This window comes from Poecilia reticulata, linkage group LG2, assembly GCF_000633615.1.
Source record: "Poecilia reticulata strain Guanapo linkage group LG2, Guppy_female_1.0+MT, whole genome shotgun sequence".
Classification (NCBI taxonomy): Eukaryota; Metazoa; Chordata; class Actinopteri; order Cyprinodontiformes; family Poeciliidae; genus Poecilia; species Poecilia reticulata.
In genome coordinates, this window is record NC_024332.1 from 41414718 (window position 1) to 41431097 (window position 16380).

Here is a 16380-nt window from a genome sequence, read left to right on the forward strand (position 1 = left end):
AGTAATCTTTAAATATAAGTTTAAAACCTGTAATGAAAGTTGAAGTTTTCTTCATTAACTGATGATCTGATAGCTAAGCAGACGTCTGTCTGTGTTTCTTCCTAACAGCATGATGAGTGATGTCCGACTGTCTGCAGCTCCTCCGTCTCTCTGTGAGKTCACAGCTTCACCCACAGGATGTGGTTTCCATAGCAACGAACCTCCAGCTTTCATCCTGCCGCCTCGAAACGTCAGGGTCAGCCTGGGGGGAGACGCCCGACTGGAGGGGAAGGTGAGGCATTAACCCAAACAGGARCATGTCAACATCACGTGTTGACAYGTTCAACACGTGAACATGTCAACAAACTAAATAATTTATAGTTTTTACTGGACCTGCAGTCGCTTTAACAGAAAACCGCTGTGGGTGTGGGTCTGAGTTCAAACGACAGGAAGCTGATTGATAAACAGAGCTGCTTAATTCTTCCTCATTTGTGGTTTTCTTCATGTTTATTATCTCTGAGTTTAGATCAAAGCCTCTGAGCTGAATGAAGAAAATGACTTTGCAGAATGTAAATAGAGTTTTACAGCCTCTCTCATCTCAGAGTTAATGGTTTCAAACTTAGTTTATAATGCAGAATAAAGCTGCTCTTGGTTTATAAAGAAGTTTTCTTCTTAATAATAACACTCTATCACTGCTAAGTTATGATCTCCGGAACATGCTAATATTTTGTAGTTCATTCAGTTAATAATAAATATGAATAGTTCATGTGACAACTAAAAGAAATTGTGAATGAAAAAGAGCAGAAAGAAAAATGAAAGAAAGAAAGAAAATTATCTATTCAGCTTAGAAAATTATTAGACATATTTGAAATGGACAAAAAAATAAAGCAGAAATACAAAATACATCAGTTTATTCCATTCCATGTTGCTTCATCAAAATTATTTTGACATTTATTTTAAAGGCAGAAGAAGGTTTAGATAGTTTTAGYTTTTTTACAACAAACTTTTGAAGAATTTTGAATTATTTGAGTTATAACAATGTTTAATTTCCCTTTGGGATTATGACAATACTTTTCTATTGAATTGAAATGAATCTCAAGATCGTTACATAAACTGACGCCTTCAAATGAAGGTGCTCGTTGTTCTGAATCTAAATTATCTGAAAATCTAAAGAAGATATCCGTCATCCAAGTGTAGAAAACGAGGAGCACAAGACGAGGAGCAGAAAACGAGGAGCATCTCTCGTCTGTTTGCTTCTGAACTCAACATCAGGAACAAAACTCAGAGCTGCTCTCAGGTCAGATCAGGACCATCTGACTGTGACTCAGTCAGCTGACTCAGTCTGCTCTGTTTTCACTCCTGCTTGTATGAAGGTCCAACGCTCTTAGAAACAGCATTTCTGCYCCGGCGCCTCAGATTTATCAGTAGGAAGAATGTAGGACTAATCCCAGAGCGCCTGAACGCACCGTCAGTCCTCAGGCATGATGGATGGAGCCGTAAGCCCTGTTGGCCGCTGAACTGGAAGTCATCAAACAGTCGCCACATCTGTACTCCACATGCTGCACAAACAAGTCCTGCTTCAGGCTGTTTGGGTTTCTGGCTCTGGTCTTCATGGGTCAGTCAGAACCGGACCAGCAGCATCAGCCTCAGTTAATGCTTCGCTTCACTGGTTCAGTGAAGCTGGTTTTAGCTACCTGTTGGCAGGTAATCCTGACTTTTTAAGATATTAAACTGGTTCAGCAGGATGTTTTATTTGTCTCATGTGGAGCCATCTAGTGGTGAAGTTGTAGATTGCAGCCAACAGAATAATTCTAATTCTTCTTTGAACAAGTTAGGCTATCGGTCTGCACAAAACCGTGTTTTAGCATAAAATCATTCTTATAAGATGAGATTTTAGGTCATTTCTGCCTATTTTGAGCTCCTTTCAGAATCAGCTGGTTTAGGGTTGTCCTGTTACTTTAAATCCAAATAAGCTGCTGCTGGCCACGCCCCCTCTCAATTTGCACAGTCGCACAGGAAAATGGCTGCAAACAGACGTGCATTAATATAACTGTACAACTTTGAAAAGCAGAAGTAGAGCCTCCTGCACAACCAACAAGAATTCAGCAATGGTTTTTGGATCACAAGTCAATAACGAAACACTTGTCTTTTCCAGCAGCCATTGTGCAGCAAATACACAGCAGTAAAACCGGCTGACCAAACATGATGGAGAGCAGATTGGGCTACTAAACAGCTTTGGATGGGTTTTCTTGGTAGCAACCCCATCCGATTTTTTATTTAAAAATCTAGAGGTTCTTGAAATGGAAAACTTTTCTGACACCAATAAACATTAACTAATTCCCATTTGTTGTCTGTTTTTCCTTTTTGTTTTTTAAGTGCTTGGGTTGTTTTTAGAAGCAGTTCAGGCTCAAATGGAAAAACAAAACTGTGCAAAATGTGAACTTTACATAAGTTTTTCAAGTTAATTTAGTAGATGCTGCTAGTAGAAAATAATAATTATCACTTCCTGGTCAGACGATGCTTTCAGTGACCCATTGGAAAGCTGATTCTTAAACTTTTGGCTTGACGAACTTGAAKTAGTTCATAGCAAAGACTTGAAACGGAGAAGTCTGAGTAGAGCCGTTTGGTTTTGTCAGTCTGAGTTTTTCTGCAGCTTTCTGTAGTTTGTTTTTTGCTTCTTCCATCAGAATGGAATGTTTTACTCGTAAGGCTGTGTGCAGTCACATAARTTACTGAATCTGTTCACCMTGTATGTTGAAATGTGAGCATGCCGGTCATATTTTCTACTGATATTTGTTCATACTTACCGAAAGTTAACTGAATGTGTTTTGTTGTTCCAATGGTAATCGCATGCTTAAGATTACTGTCTATAACTTGAGATTATAAAATCTGACTTTTGAAACTTTATGCARAGAACATAAATCACTTTTACTCCTCTGTTAGACTGCATTTTATCTCAAACATATACAGTAAATCTCTGTTTTAAGAAATAAAGATTGATAGTTTAACAATTAAAGCTGAAAATTCAGTTTGCATGTTTGTTTCTGCAGACGGAGCCGTTACTGAGTTCATTCAGCTGAATGCATGGCAGAGAGGGAGCAAAGCAAAGAGCAGCTTGAAGAAAAATGTCAAGACATTGTGCCATTTTGAAACTTTCTGCCTAATCACTGTACATGTTTTGATCAAGTTACAAGACAGACGTTGAAGCTTAAAAATGAGGATGTGGTTTAAAAATGCAAATTAGATCTTAATGAATTTTCATTCCACCAGAATGTATGCAACATTCTGGTGATCTGATATAAAGGGGGAAAAAACACATCAGAGCAGCTTTTTGCCAAATCAGCTATGTTGGATATGCATAAATAACCTTAGAGAAAATAAGAGGAGAATGCTGCAAAAACACAAAATCRTACAAAGTTTTATCTACTTTYTACTGAAAATGTATTAGTACATTTARAATAACACAAAACTAACATACAAKTAACTTTTCATGAAGATACAGGAATTTGTTTTAAGTTAATAATTCCTTAATACTGATGAAAAATTAAGTTTCATTGTCTGTTTAATTCACTTAAAACATGGGAAAAATSTCTTGTTATAACTGAAAAAATGTTAATGATTGTATTTTTTCATCAATATCAAGGAATTCTTAWTTTGTTGAAAAGTTACTTGTAAGATAGTTTTGTCTTATTTCAAGTTTACTAAGACATTTAAACTAGAAACTAAAACACTAAGAGTTTGTGTTTTAAGAAAACAGGCACAAACATGACATGATGAGATGTCATACATCAATAATTTCTTTCACTGAGAAATATATATTTCATAAACCTGATGTGAACTTTGACAACGCTCCCTTCAGGTAATCTAAGCTCAAAACCATTTTCCTCTGTTCGTTGTGCGTCAGGTCAGAGGTCAACCGGAGCCGCAGGTCACATGGTACAGAGAYGGGAAGGCTGTGATTGGAGGAGGCCGCTGCTCAGTGGAGCGAGGTGGGCGTGGCACTTTCAGCCTCCTGGTGGGCGGAGTCACAGAGGAGGACCTGGGCTGTTACACCTGTCAGGCGACCAGTGAGGCGGGAAGCCGTCAGGTTACCGTGGAGATCCTTCTGGAAGGTACTGGTCCTTACTTCACACACACTTCTGGGATTAAAGCTATAGAAACTAACAGAGATGATCTGATGACAGCAGAGTATTTTAGAATCCTGAAACAGCATAAAATYCTCCTGTCAGTCGCTCCGTGTCAGTCAATTGACCTGAAAATTGKGCAAATTGGAAATAAGAAAATAAATTAGTTGAATGCAATTAAATTAGAAACATGGCAATTTTGAACAAACTCACATGAGGTGGTTTTTCGGCTGTRTGATGTTCAGATCAGGTCTCGGATGATTTGATTGGTCAGAGTTAAAATTTGAATTTTGCCAGTTGAATCAAATTTTGTTGGAAAGTTTCACATTCATACAGATTTTGTTGTGAATTAAAAAACAGCAACAACAAAACTTTGTGTCCCATCCATCATTTTACTGGAAGAGAAGATCAATGAATCACTTTCTGGCCTCCTTTCTCACCTTGTTTTCTCTTTTTTGTACGATCAACTTACAGGAAACTTTACATATTTCTTGCAGTCTGGTGATCTTGAAAACTCAATTGCTTTTTGCCCTGATTGTATAAACTTGATTCATGCAATAMATTTGTGCAGCTGTTTGAGTAAAACRGAGATAATCGGATTAACAGATTCTTCCACAACTTTGCAGTTTATAGGTGAACGACTCAGTAAATTATCGGTCCAGTTGGACCTTCCTCTGGTTCCCAGTTTGCAGTTTGGCTCATATTTATACTCACATGTTMTTTCCACAGAAGCTCCTGAAGCTTTGCTGTTAATCTGACAGAAACTGTAATCTGTTTAGAGTCCCATTAAAAAAGGAATTCATAAATCAACTCTATTTTTTACAGCTGTGTCGGTTTGTCTTTATCTCAATACCTGAAGGATTGAACACTCATCAAGTCCAGCAGATTATAGTCATTTTCACCTGTTTATTGTATCAGGTGGCAGATAAAACACATTAGACACAGCAATGAGAAGAAAACATACTTTATGTAATCCTCAAAKCACCTTATTAACACAATACAAACAGCTTTTTTCCAGTTTATTATAAATAAACAAAATCTATTCACATCTATTTTGCATGTGAAGCATTTGTGGGAATGTTCCACAATCATAAGGTTTGTATTTAGATTGCAAATACATACATGTCAAGCATTTCCTCTAAATGCATTCATAACACTTCACTTAAACATGGACAGTTTGGATCAGTTCAGTCAGATTTGCCACTTTAAGCCACATTAAATACCTCAGTGAAAACGACCCACTGAGCTAAATGAAGTGTTTTCTGCTCCRCTGGGCTGCAGAACTGAACCGCTGATCAGCATCCAGCTGAGAAAACATTGTTCAGCAGATGGAAAAGAATTTGTTTCCTTAACAAGCAGCATAACTGATTGTGTTATTATTATTATAACGATTACGATGGTTTATATAACATGTTTCAGCAGATGGTTTGTTTCAGCTCATTATCTGATCTGTAATCAGGTGGAAATTTTAACTTTATGCCAGAATAAACAAACATGTCGCAGCTGAGTAGAAAGTAAAGGAATTCTGGTTCTGTTGTTAATATGTTGAGTCCAAACAAAGTTTCCTCAGCTCAATCAGAACCTGAACTTTTTCTCTGATGGTCAAATGTTTTTCCACCTGCAGAAAACTTCGGGAAGCCATCCATCCTGCCGTCCTGGAGGAGATCAGGGTGAGTTCCTACAGTCTCTCTGTCATGTTGGAGGATCTCCTGCTGCAGATTAACTCCCTCTGCTGCTGCGGCTCCGTTAAATCATTACCGAGGTCCATTAAATGTCAGAACCTCCTCTGGAGGCTTCAGGCTCAGAACCTGCAGCTGCCTGAAGTCGCATCAGCAGATTTACCGTCACAGCTGCTTCCTCTGCAACATCTCAGACGTTATAAAACCACAGCCTCAGTTCACATTAAGCTGTATGGGACGCTGCGGAGAGGTGACTACATCTCCCATGATTCCAGGTCCCGCTCCTCAGCGATGGAGAACCGGACCAGCATCTGGAGCGAGAGTCCACCGAAGTTCATCTCCAAGCCCAGCAGAGTTCTGGTCAGACTCGGACAGAGTGGGAAGTTCTCCACCAAGGCCACCGGACGGCCGCAGCCGCAGGTCACATGGTACAAGGTGGGCGGAGCCTAACAGAGGCTGAGAGCTGAAACATGTTTGGATTTYACAGCTTGATGAATTTATCTGAAAATAARTCCAAAAATCTGAGCAGAAGTAAAATGATTCATGCATAGCCGCCTTTCCTTTGGCCATGTAATTGAGTAATTTTGACATTTCAAAAATAAATTTGCTGAATCGAAACATGCCAGTGACAAAACCCCACATTGTTTGAAATATGAAATATGGTAAAAACTATTCTGCAGACAGGAATCTAAAAATAAMACTTCTAACTTACCTTCTGATAATTTAGTCTTTGTCCTGATCCAATGGTCTTTACATATAATCATAAAATATTGCAGAATTGTCTTTAATCTCAGGAGGAWCTTAAAGAGTCTGGTCTGAAACATTTATGTTGCTCTTTCTTTCATCAATCATTTCTGAGATGATCCATATGCAGGTTTTTACTCCATAAGAAGTTTTTTTATGGAAGGAAAATACAGAGAAGCTCAATTATTCTAACGTTTAGTTTGACCTGCAAACTGCATGGAGCCAAAAAATCATTCAGAAATAAAAAATTTATGATTATTAATGATGCAAAAACAACGACTGTATTTGAAATATGCTGTGTCTACAGGTGATTATAATCTGTATTTCAAAACGTTGTATTATGGTTTGAATAAAACAAACTGTAGAACCTGGAAGCTGCTGCACAGAAGATTTACTCAGAAAACAAAACAGATTTTTATAGACATGTTAGAGAAACATTTGGACGACTTGCTGGAGGAAACAGAAAAGATAAATCAGGAAACCGGAGAGAAGCAAACATTTCGCACGTCGTTAATTATGGCAGCTGACAAAATTTGCAGGTTGTTTTGTGTTTCTTCTGGAAGAAACGAGAATAATTCTATCAACACACATAGAGAGTCAGAAACATACCGTACACCATGAAGCTAAAAATATACATCAGGAGGAGAAGCCGCCCTGGGCATCTGCCATCTTCACCCCAATCAGAACCAGTTGCTGCTGGTCTCTGTTCCTGATCAGGAGGTTTATGATTAATRTTGTTAAGCTGCTTCCTGTAGCTTGTCTCTGTTTCTATGTTTGTCCAGGGGGAGGCGGAGCTTCAGTCTTCTGGTCGGATCAGCGTGTTCGAACTTTCTGGTCGTCACTTCCTGGAGATAAAGGAAGTCCAGGCGGAGGATGCAGGAAGTTACACGTGTTCAGTCACCAACAGCGCCGGAGCGGCCACCGCCAGCGCAGAGCTTATAGTTCAGGGTGAGACAACCAATCAGAGCCCAGGATGGTTTACTGTTCAAGGCGTCTTCACTCCTGCAGCTCTTTGTTTTCAGCCTGCAGAGGTCAGACGGGTCAGAGAAAAGGAGATATGAAGCAGTGCCGTCACTAGGCTGTAAGGACAAGGGGGGCTTAGCCCCCCCAGGAGATTCACAGGATGTCAGTAAACATAGTGTACCGGTACAACATTTCTCAAACAGCAACAAAAATGGAAAAGCTGCTTTTCCACTTTTTAAATAGTCTTCAGGTTAATAGAAACCTCCTCTACTACAAAATATGAGTCTAAAGTGTTAATCACTGAAATAAAACAGTTTTCTAGTAAATATTGCTAAGATAATTATTATTTAAAGACCAATTGTGCAAAGTTTCATGCTTGAATAACCGTATGAGCAATTCTAGCCATATTTTACACCAATCTTCCAAACTATTTATTATCTAAAGGGAAACTGACTTACTATCATGTTTGAGTTAAAAATGATAGTTTATATGATTATTTAAGCTCATATTCTGGCCACAGTTTTTAAATTTGGTGGTAGCTTTTTGTACAAAACCCCACAAAAATGTCAACATAAAGAACCACCRAGTTGTTTATGGAGGCTACAGCCTTGTGAGGCGACGGATGTGAAATCTGCTGCATGTTGTCCTGATCCAGTAGAGGAGCTGCTGCAGCTCAGACTGTTGGAGGAGTTGAAACTGGGTGTGGAGAACTTCATCTCTGTGTTTTTATCTGAATACAGATAAAATTGTTGAGGATTTCTATTTGTTCCACCTTCAGTTTGAATCTCAGTGTGTGAAAGATTCCTTGGTTCTGTTTCCTTCAGGTGTTCCTGAAGCCTCGTCCAGGTGAGACGTTTCTGTCTCTAACAAACTTCWCYTCCAGCCTGTTGCTGTTTTATAAAACTGCTGCAGCTTCCACATCCTTACCAACCTGCTGCTTTGCTGAGTCATTCAACTCTAACATTTTCAGAGTATTAACACACCAACGTTTATCTGAAACGATCTGATCAGGATGTTATCTGCATATCAAACTTTTTAGACTTTATATTTCAAGCTCTGCACAGTAACCACTAACCACTGCTCGCAAAATACAGCAGCTTTGACAAAATGCAAATATTACAAAGTATTTTTGATCTAGTTGCTKGTACAACTATCTTGGTATGCTTTCAATCAGACTAAGCTAACTTACAAGTAACTTTTCAGCAAGATATTGATGCTTGTTTTAAGCAAATCATTTATAATACAAGTAAATAATATAAATTCCACTGGCAGATTATTTCACTTGTAAAATCAGAAAATGTCTTGTTACAAGTGAAATAATCTACCAGTGGAAAAAGTCTTTTTTCCTCAGTGTGAAGGACTTATTAAATTAAGAGAAGTTTCTATATTTGGCTGAGAAGTTACTGTTAAGTTAGTGTGCTGAGATATTTGCACTAAGATTTTGTGTTTTTGCTGTGGTGAATTCTAGAGACGTTATAGAGGTTTCTCTCTTTTTTCTGGCAAATAACAAATTGAGTTTGTTTTTTCATAGAGCTGGCCACAGTTTAAGACTTAAGCTGTCTTTTTTTCTGCACTTAATCACAAAACTAACACTGTCCTGCTGGATGCCTCATATTAAAACTTTAAGATGAAACAAAACATCCCACTTTTGAAAACTGCAGCGTTCATCCGTCTGAGGAGCCATCAGCCATTAAACCAGTAGAGGGMAGCATTTCTCCCAGTCCTGGCAGGTCGACTGGAGACCAGCAACGGGGAGAAACTGCATCCCGGAGGAGCAAACCCCCTGTAGAGCTCCCTCATGTGGCTGGAAAGAGTACTGCTGCCGCTCAGGTAAYTAGACAACATGGATTAAATGTTTACTCCTTTCATTTTTAAACAGGTTCTTTAATTTTGTCGTTACTAAACAAGACCAAGCTGCTTACGCAAGTTTCATACATAGTTACTATGATTAGAATAGCTCTTAAATGACAATTTGAGACGGGATAAAGCAAATGATTGATGATTTCACAACTACACGGATCTGCCCAAGAGAGCCCTCTGTTGGCCAACAGTAAAATTACATCTCAGGTAAAATAAATCTCCCAGTGATACGTCAATTATATATTAAACTCAATACTAATAGTGAGTCTCGATCCAGTTTTAGGATGTTCTAATTGGAAGCCATTAACAAAARTCCCGAAACAAACAAAAATAATAACATAATATTAAAAATGACTGAGGAATTTTATGAAACAAGCCCAAATTGTGTTTGTTTGATTTGGGCGAAATTTGAATTTTGTCTGATTTTGCTATTTTATATTTTAATTAATAATATCATAAGTTACGATATTATGATCACCAAAATTACTCATATTCGAACACCTTCCACCAGGTGGCGCCATTGTCTGAGTGACGTCATTTCGACAATGTCGTGGCGTCAATTAAGAATAAGACTGTTGGAATAACCCGCTCGCTCGTTTTGGACTTGGTTTTTAAGAACATATGAAGTAAACCCTTTAACCTGCTACAAGTTGCATCCAAATGATAAAATAAGGAATTTAGAGCATTTGATTTATCATACAAACCCTTTTTTGCAGGTTCGGTCCAGTCGAGTGGATCCGGTTCAATCAATCAAAGTGGCGCCATCTCCGTCCAGCTGCAGCAGGTTGGAGCCTCTTCTACAATTATTGTCGGTTATTTTATGTTACAGTTTAGAGTTTTGATCTAAATAATCATTTTAGAGCAGCTGCAGGCTTTGTGAAACTATGTGAATATGGACCTGAGTCTATTCCWGCTCTTTTATTTATTTMTTTCTCCWAAACGTATTTTCGTGCTAGCTGTCAAACAGACCTGTTTGCTTCCAGAGCTTTGAGGAAATCCACATCAGGTTCTGGTCTGCGGTTTGARGCGGTTCCTCTGGACCAGGAGGCCACAGAGGGAACCCAGGTCACATTCACCTGCCAAGGTAAACCGAGGCTGCAGACATGGGAAAGAAGAGTTATTTGGCTAATTTAATGTTCAAATGCTTTAATTTATGCTACCAAAGGTAAACAAACCTTGTTGTTTTAGATTCTTTTTAAGTATTTTAATTGTTAATATCCAACTTTTCATGCATTTCAGGCTGAAACTTTTTTCAGAAAAATTGTTAAAGTAAAATTGTTGTCTCTTTGTAATTTTCTCATTCCCTCTCCTTCTTTGCTTTACCTAAACATCCCCCAGTCCTGCACTTTGTGACTATTACAGTCACATTTCCAGACAAATGCCACAAAGTTGTTGCTGTTTCAAAAACAAACAGCAACAACATGGAAATKAACAATTTCTATGTGACTGATGTGGTAAAAAAATATCTAACATTTGATGCTGATCAGATTCCTTTGCCTTCAGTCTCTTCTGTTGCTGACGCCATGGTAACGTGGCTCAGAGACGGGAACCCAGTGAGGACCGGTCCAGGACTTCAGCAGAGACGGGACGGGACTCGTCTGATTCTCACCATGGACAGAGTGACGCAGCTGGACAACGGGACGTTYGGGTGTCGGCTCACCACTCCTGAGGGACTCAGCGTTGCCTCGGCAACATGGATGCTGCGCATCAATCGTACGTCCATTACACCAGAGTTTCTCTGCCCCCCCCCCGTTGGTCCATTTACAGAACAAAGTGTCTCGTTGTCTCCTCTCAGGTGCGTCCAGGTGTCCGGTGTTCCTTAGTGAGCTGCAGGACTGCAGCGTGTCAGAGGGTSAGTCCTTCAGCCTGCAGGTCTGTGTGGAGGGAAAACCTGATCCCAACGTCAGCTGGCAGCTCAACGGTCAGTTTTACAGAAAAAAAACTCTGCAGGGGTGTTTTCTACCACTGAGTATCAGGGCCAAGTTCAATAGAAAAAAATAAGTTTCAGCAAGAAATCTCAGAAATTTTTGAGTTTTGAAAGTCAGATATTTACAAGTTTTCTTGTAAAAAAAAAATATATATATATATATATATATACACACACACATATATATATATTTATTTATTTTTATTTATATATTTTTTGGAAATTCTTAACTTTGGAGCTCAGAAATGTTCAAGACTTTTCTAGAAACTTTCAGAGATTAATCTAAAAAAAAAAATCTGAAATTTTGACTTTGTTTTTTCTAGAACATTTTGAGATTAATTCCAAAATTTCAGATTTTTTTCTGGCAAATTTCCAACATTTAAAACTCAAAACTGCATGTTTTTTTCTAGAAATTTTCTGAGATTAAACTCAAATTTTCTGATATTTTTGGCACAAATTTTAGATTTTTGGAACTTTGTTTCTTTTGTTAATTATTTTTTCTTAAAAATTTCTGAGATTAATTTGAAAATATATACCTTGTCTGGCAGAAATTTACTCTGTAGTTTCTTTCTGCATGTTTTCCTCATTTGCAGGGTGTTGACCTCACAGAGCAACAGTAGAAACATTTCAGCCGGATGAAATGCATGTGGCTGAAGTGTCCAGCAGAGGGCAGCAGACATGCAGAAACACAGCAGAAAATCTTTCTTCTCGTATTTCTTTATTCATTGAGCTCTATAAGAARATATATCGTGTTATCATGTTTTGGCTCCCAGCATCTTTTTGCTTTACTAAACRGAGTTTGTGCCGGGCAACGAGACAGAATGCTGTTGGCTGAGCACAGAAAGAAAAACATAAATCCAGATAAGATAATAAGCAGCAGAGTAGAAACCTGCTGAGAAAAACCGTTTAAAGCCAGGAAAGAKATTCTGTTTTTAGGCTTTATTTTTAGAAAACGGGAGTTGATTTAAAAAAAAAAAACTGAATGGAAAAATGGAAACAGAGAAACAGATCAAATCAACACTGTAAAACATCACACACAAGTCAAGCAAAGTATATTAAAAAAAATTTGATTCTTTTTCTATCTGGATCCCAAAATTTTGCTGATCTAATTTTTAAAATGCAGAATATTAACAAAAAAGGATTATAGCCAAAGAATGTATAATAAAAAGATGGTAAGCCATCACCATCTACAATTACCATTTTAATAAGTTTAAACAACATTTAATTTCGCTTTGGGGTCAATAAAGTTTACCTGAATTTGAATTTGAAGACAATGGAAACTGTCAGCAACATTTACATTTKAGGAGTCACTGAAGTTTGAGGAAAAAGTTGGTATTTCCAATCTCAAATTAAATAAAAGTGCCTTCATTAAAATGTTTCTAACTGTGGCCTTAACACAGCTTAGTTACGTTATGCTATAAAACATGCATTCATGTATTGGAGGACATATTAGGTGTTTGTTTTATTTCCAAAATGTTTAATTTTAATTTTCCCCAAGCTGACAATTTAAAGAGGAGAGATGTTTTCAGAGCTGGAACAGCCGGCCGTGTTTTACAGAGAGCTTCTCGTTGGACGGTTGAACAGCTTCAGAACAAGAGCTGGAAACCATATAAAGACAAAACATGCTGCTGCAGGGAGCGCACACACGGGAACACACTGAGAGCGCTTGGCCGACCCAACAAGGGCATGCACAGCGAGTTCACCGTGTTTCAGAGCTGCACTCCATCATGCTGTGGGACTCCTGCTCTCTGCCAATCCAGTCACTCCTCCACCTGCAGCCCAGAGTTACTCCACAGTCTGAGGGCCTGGAATAAATCTGCTCACACAGCAGCTGCTTTAAACCTCAGATGGTTGAATCCTCCTGCTGCGGCTAAAATAACTGAAACATAGAAACTTTCTGCACAATTAAATATTACAAACTTAAGTTTGTTCTACAGCAGAACAAACTTATCTGATGACTAATGATAACAGTCATCAGCTACACTTTTGGTCAAATTTACTCCCACATAAAATATCAGGCTTGACAATATGGATGATATAACCGTTTTGTATSAGTCCATACCGATAATTATCGATTYRTTTTKTGTTTTTTTAAAGGGGCAGTATAATGCAAAATCCATATTACCATCCAGAAACCACTTGCTGTATTATTGCTGGTTGTGCAGGAGGCTACACTTCTGCTTTTCAAAGATTTATGGTTGTATTTTCATGTGAGTGTGTGAACATTGAGTTGGGGTCGCGACCAGCAGCAGATTATTTGGATTTAAAGTGACAAGACGCCCTAAAACGGCTAAAATCTCATGATCTAAGAATAWGTTGGGGAATACTTATAATGAACATATTTTATATCAACCATAAATCCTAACCTYCTTAAGGAAGCATAAAAGGTYACCTTTAAACATCTGATTTACTAATAAACTTGACTTTTCCTGTTTTAGCCACGTTGTTGCTAGGTAACCAAAGTGAGTGAKTTAATGCCACCAACCCTGATTAGCCGGACACTAAAGTTGTTGAGTAACTAAGATCTTTCTTCTGCCTACATCTCCCAACATGCTTTGCAGTTCTGGATCAGAGTTCAGTGAATAYTCTATACATTGAATATTGGACATTCTATCAGATATATTATCTATTGATATTGATCAAGTGTTTATTGTAGTATAAATTGATTGATTTATTTATTGTGTACAGTATAAATGCAGTTTATACTTTCTCAAATTTTAACATTATCATGACCATGTAAGAAAATTGTACAGTTTTTATATAATTATGGAATATTGTTATATCGGTTGATATCATGATATCTGCTGCTTGTTTCTGTTCTGTTGGGATGAAGATGATGAAGTTTCCTCTTCCTCCTTCAGGTCGTCCTCTTCCTCCCAGGACTCGGTCCTCACGTGTTGGGGGCGTGGCCAAGCTGATGGCCCAGAATGCATCACGCCACGATGGCGGCGTCTACGTGTGTGTGGCGGAGAATGTCCACGGCCGAGCAGAGACCAGTGCTCGGGTTCAGGTCAAAGGTCAGAAGTTTCACTAACGGTGATGAGGAAAGAAATTTGCAGGTCACAAAATCCATTAAATTAAAATGCAAAAAAAATTTAGAATTTTTCTTTCCTTTGTTTTAGTTTTGCCTGATCAGTAATTTTTAGGAGATCTATAAAACATTTTTAAAAAGATTATAATTTTCTATTTGGAAAATGTTTATTTCTAGTTTGTTGGCCACATTTTTTCCGCTCTTGACTTGCAGTCAGAGGGCCGATCAGAATAATTTCAAGGGYCACAAATGGCCCCTGGGCCACACTTTGACCACCCCTGTTCTAAAAAGTGGTTTCATTTCAGGAATTCAAATTAATTCACATTTTATAGATTATCTAAGCAGAGTGGTTAATTTCTACCAGTTATTTTGGTTATTTAARCCAATATTTTATTCTGTTTAAAGGTATTATAACTGGCCAGTTATGTCTAAGTGTTTTTTATAACATGGGTGTTAATGAATTATAATAAATTAGCTACTAAATCAAAGTCACTGAGAGGTTTGTTTGAGTATTTTCTAATTAATTTGAATATAAAAATTTATTTGATCACATTTAATGTGATGTGAAACGGTAACAATAGTTTTATTATTGCACAAGAAGATACTATATGACACAGAAACCTTCATCACATCTTTATAAGGAAAATCGTCGAACGGGAGGAACATCTGACAGAAGCAGGAAATCCCCAGCTACAAAAACTCAGTGAAATATCAGCAGATTCCCACAAACTGACCCACTCAGCCCACTGAGTCCTCAGGATGTCCATGTGTGGACATTAAAACCTGATCTGAGACCAGAACAAATATCTGTGTCTTACAGCTGTGGATTTAATCACCTTTTTATTTTCAGCTTCTTCTCCAAACAATTTAACTGAAATAATGACTCATCAGTTATTTAGTTACTTTCCACTTCCTCTTTTTCTTTCTCAATGGAAAACCACAAAAGATTAACCTGAGAATCTGTTAATGACAAATATTATTTATTATCTTGTTATATGTGAAGTGGTTTCAGCCCGTCACATTAACCTCACAGTAAACAGATCAGCCATTTTGTGTGATACAGCTAACAGTTAATGCATAGCAACTGTTGGCTGTGCTTTTTTATTCTGGCAAAGACAAAAGATGACCATGTCTTGTTTTGCTTTCTATTAAGAACATACAGCTATGTGGATCATGATGAAAAGAAAAACKTATATATGTTAAGCTAAAAACTAGATGAATTTATTGAAACTGCTCATTGAAGAATGAGTATTTTTAATCAGCAGCAACGTTTAGTCAGTTTTCATCTCTGAAGCAAACAGTGGAGGGTTAACCAAAGGCCAAGARGAAGAACATCAACAAGGACCTTAGATAACTTTTAAAGTATTTAAAACATACATAGAAAAKGATTATTTACAAATTGAAAACATTTCAGATCTCAGAGCTCGCAATATTCAGAAAAAGTAGAAAAACATCAGTTTTTTCTTTTTTTGTTCCAGTTTGTCTTTCTGTTTTTCTTCTCCCTTTTTTATCKTTTTTTCTATTTTAGTTTCTTTCTCTCGTTCTCCCTCTGTCTCCGTCTTTCTTTCTTTCTTTCACACCGTGTCCTCTCTGGTATGTCTGATATGTACACAGAAGAAAAGAACCACTTGAGTACAAAAGTTCAGCCTTTCACGTGCCACACAGATATTCTTTTATGTTCACACACACTCAGCAAACRGAGCGTTGGGCTTGTGTGCCAGATGCAGGGAGGAAAAGGAAATCCTTTCTCCTTATAAGGAAACGGCTGAGTGAGGAACATGGTGATGCTTTCCGTCGCTGACTCTCCTCCTCTGGTCTGACAACATTCCCAGTTTAGTGGGAAGTTTGTGGAAGCTGCAGGAGGAGAACAGAGATCTGATCTGGAATCAGATCCAACACWGATTCGTAGCTGTTTGTAGTTTCYTCCATCAGTTGGAGCTTGGAAACCTCCATTCATACATCTGATCAAATGATGGAGGAAACTGACCAGAGATCAGATGTACATGGACTTTAGTTCCCTTTGAGTTCAGCCTGCAGGGCAGCAGCCTGAGGTTCTGCCTTAAAGTCAAACAT

General features: G+C 38.0%; 1 protein-coding gene across 1 annotated transcript in view; it reads left to right on the forward strand.

The window, feature by feature from the left end:
• Nucleotides 1-111: 111 nt before the first annotated feature.
• LOC103461832 (myosin light chain kinase, smooth muscle) overlaps nucleotides 112-16380 on the forward strand; it is a 52487-nt gene continuing 36218 nt past the window's right edge. The window contains exons 1-12 of the mRNA XM_017309402.1: nucleotides 112-271; nucleotides 3884-4091; nucleotides 5728-5773; nucleotides 6058-6217; nucleotides 7309-7474; nucleotides 8314-8335; nucleotides 9151-9319; nucleotides 10066-10133; nucleotides 10333-10433; nucleotides 10853-11062; nucleotides 11145-11270; nucleotides 14138-14293. Coding sequence (XP_017164891.1) covers nucleotides 113-271; nucleotides 3884-4091; nucleotides 5728-5773; nucleotides 6058-6217; nucleotides 7309-7474; nucleotides 8314-8335; nucleotides 9151-9319; nucleotides 10066-10133; nucleotides 10333-10433; nucleotides 10853-11062; nucleotides 11145-11270; nucleotides 14138-14293 — 1591 coding nt within the window. The 5' untranslated portion in view covers nucleotide 112. The remainder of the gene's footprint in view (nucleotides 272-3883; nucleotides 4092-5727; nucleotides 5774-6057; nucleotides 6218-7308; nucleotides 7475-8313; nucleotides 8336-9150; nucleotides 9320-10065; nucleotides 10134-10332; nucleotides 10434-10852; nucleotides 11063-11144; nucleotides 11271-14137; nucleotides 14294-16380) is intronic.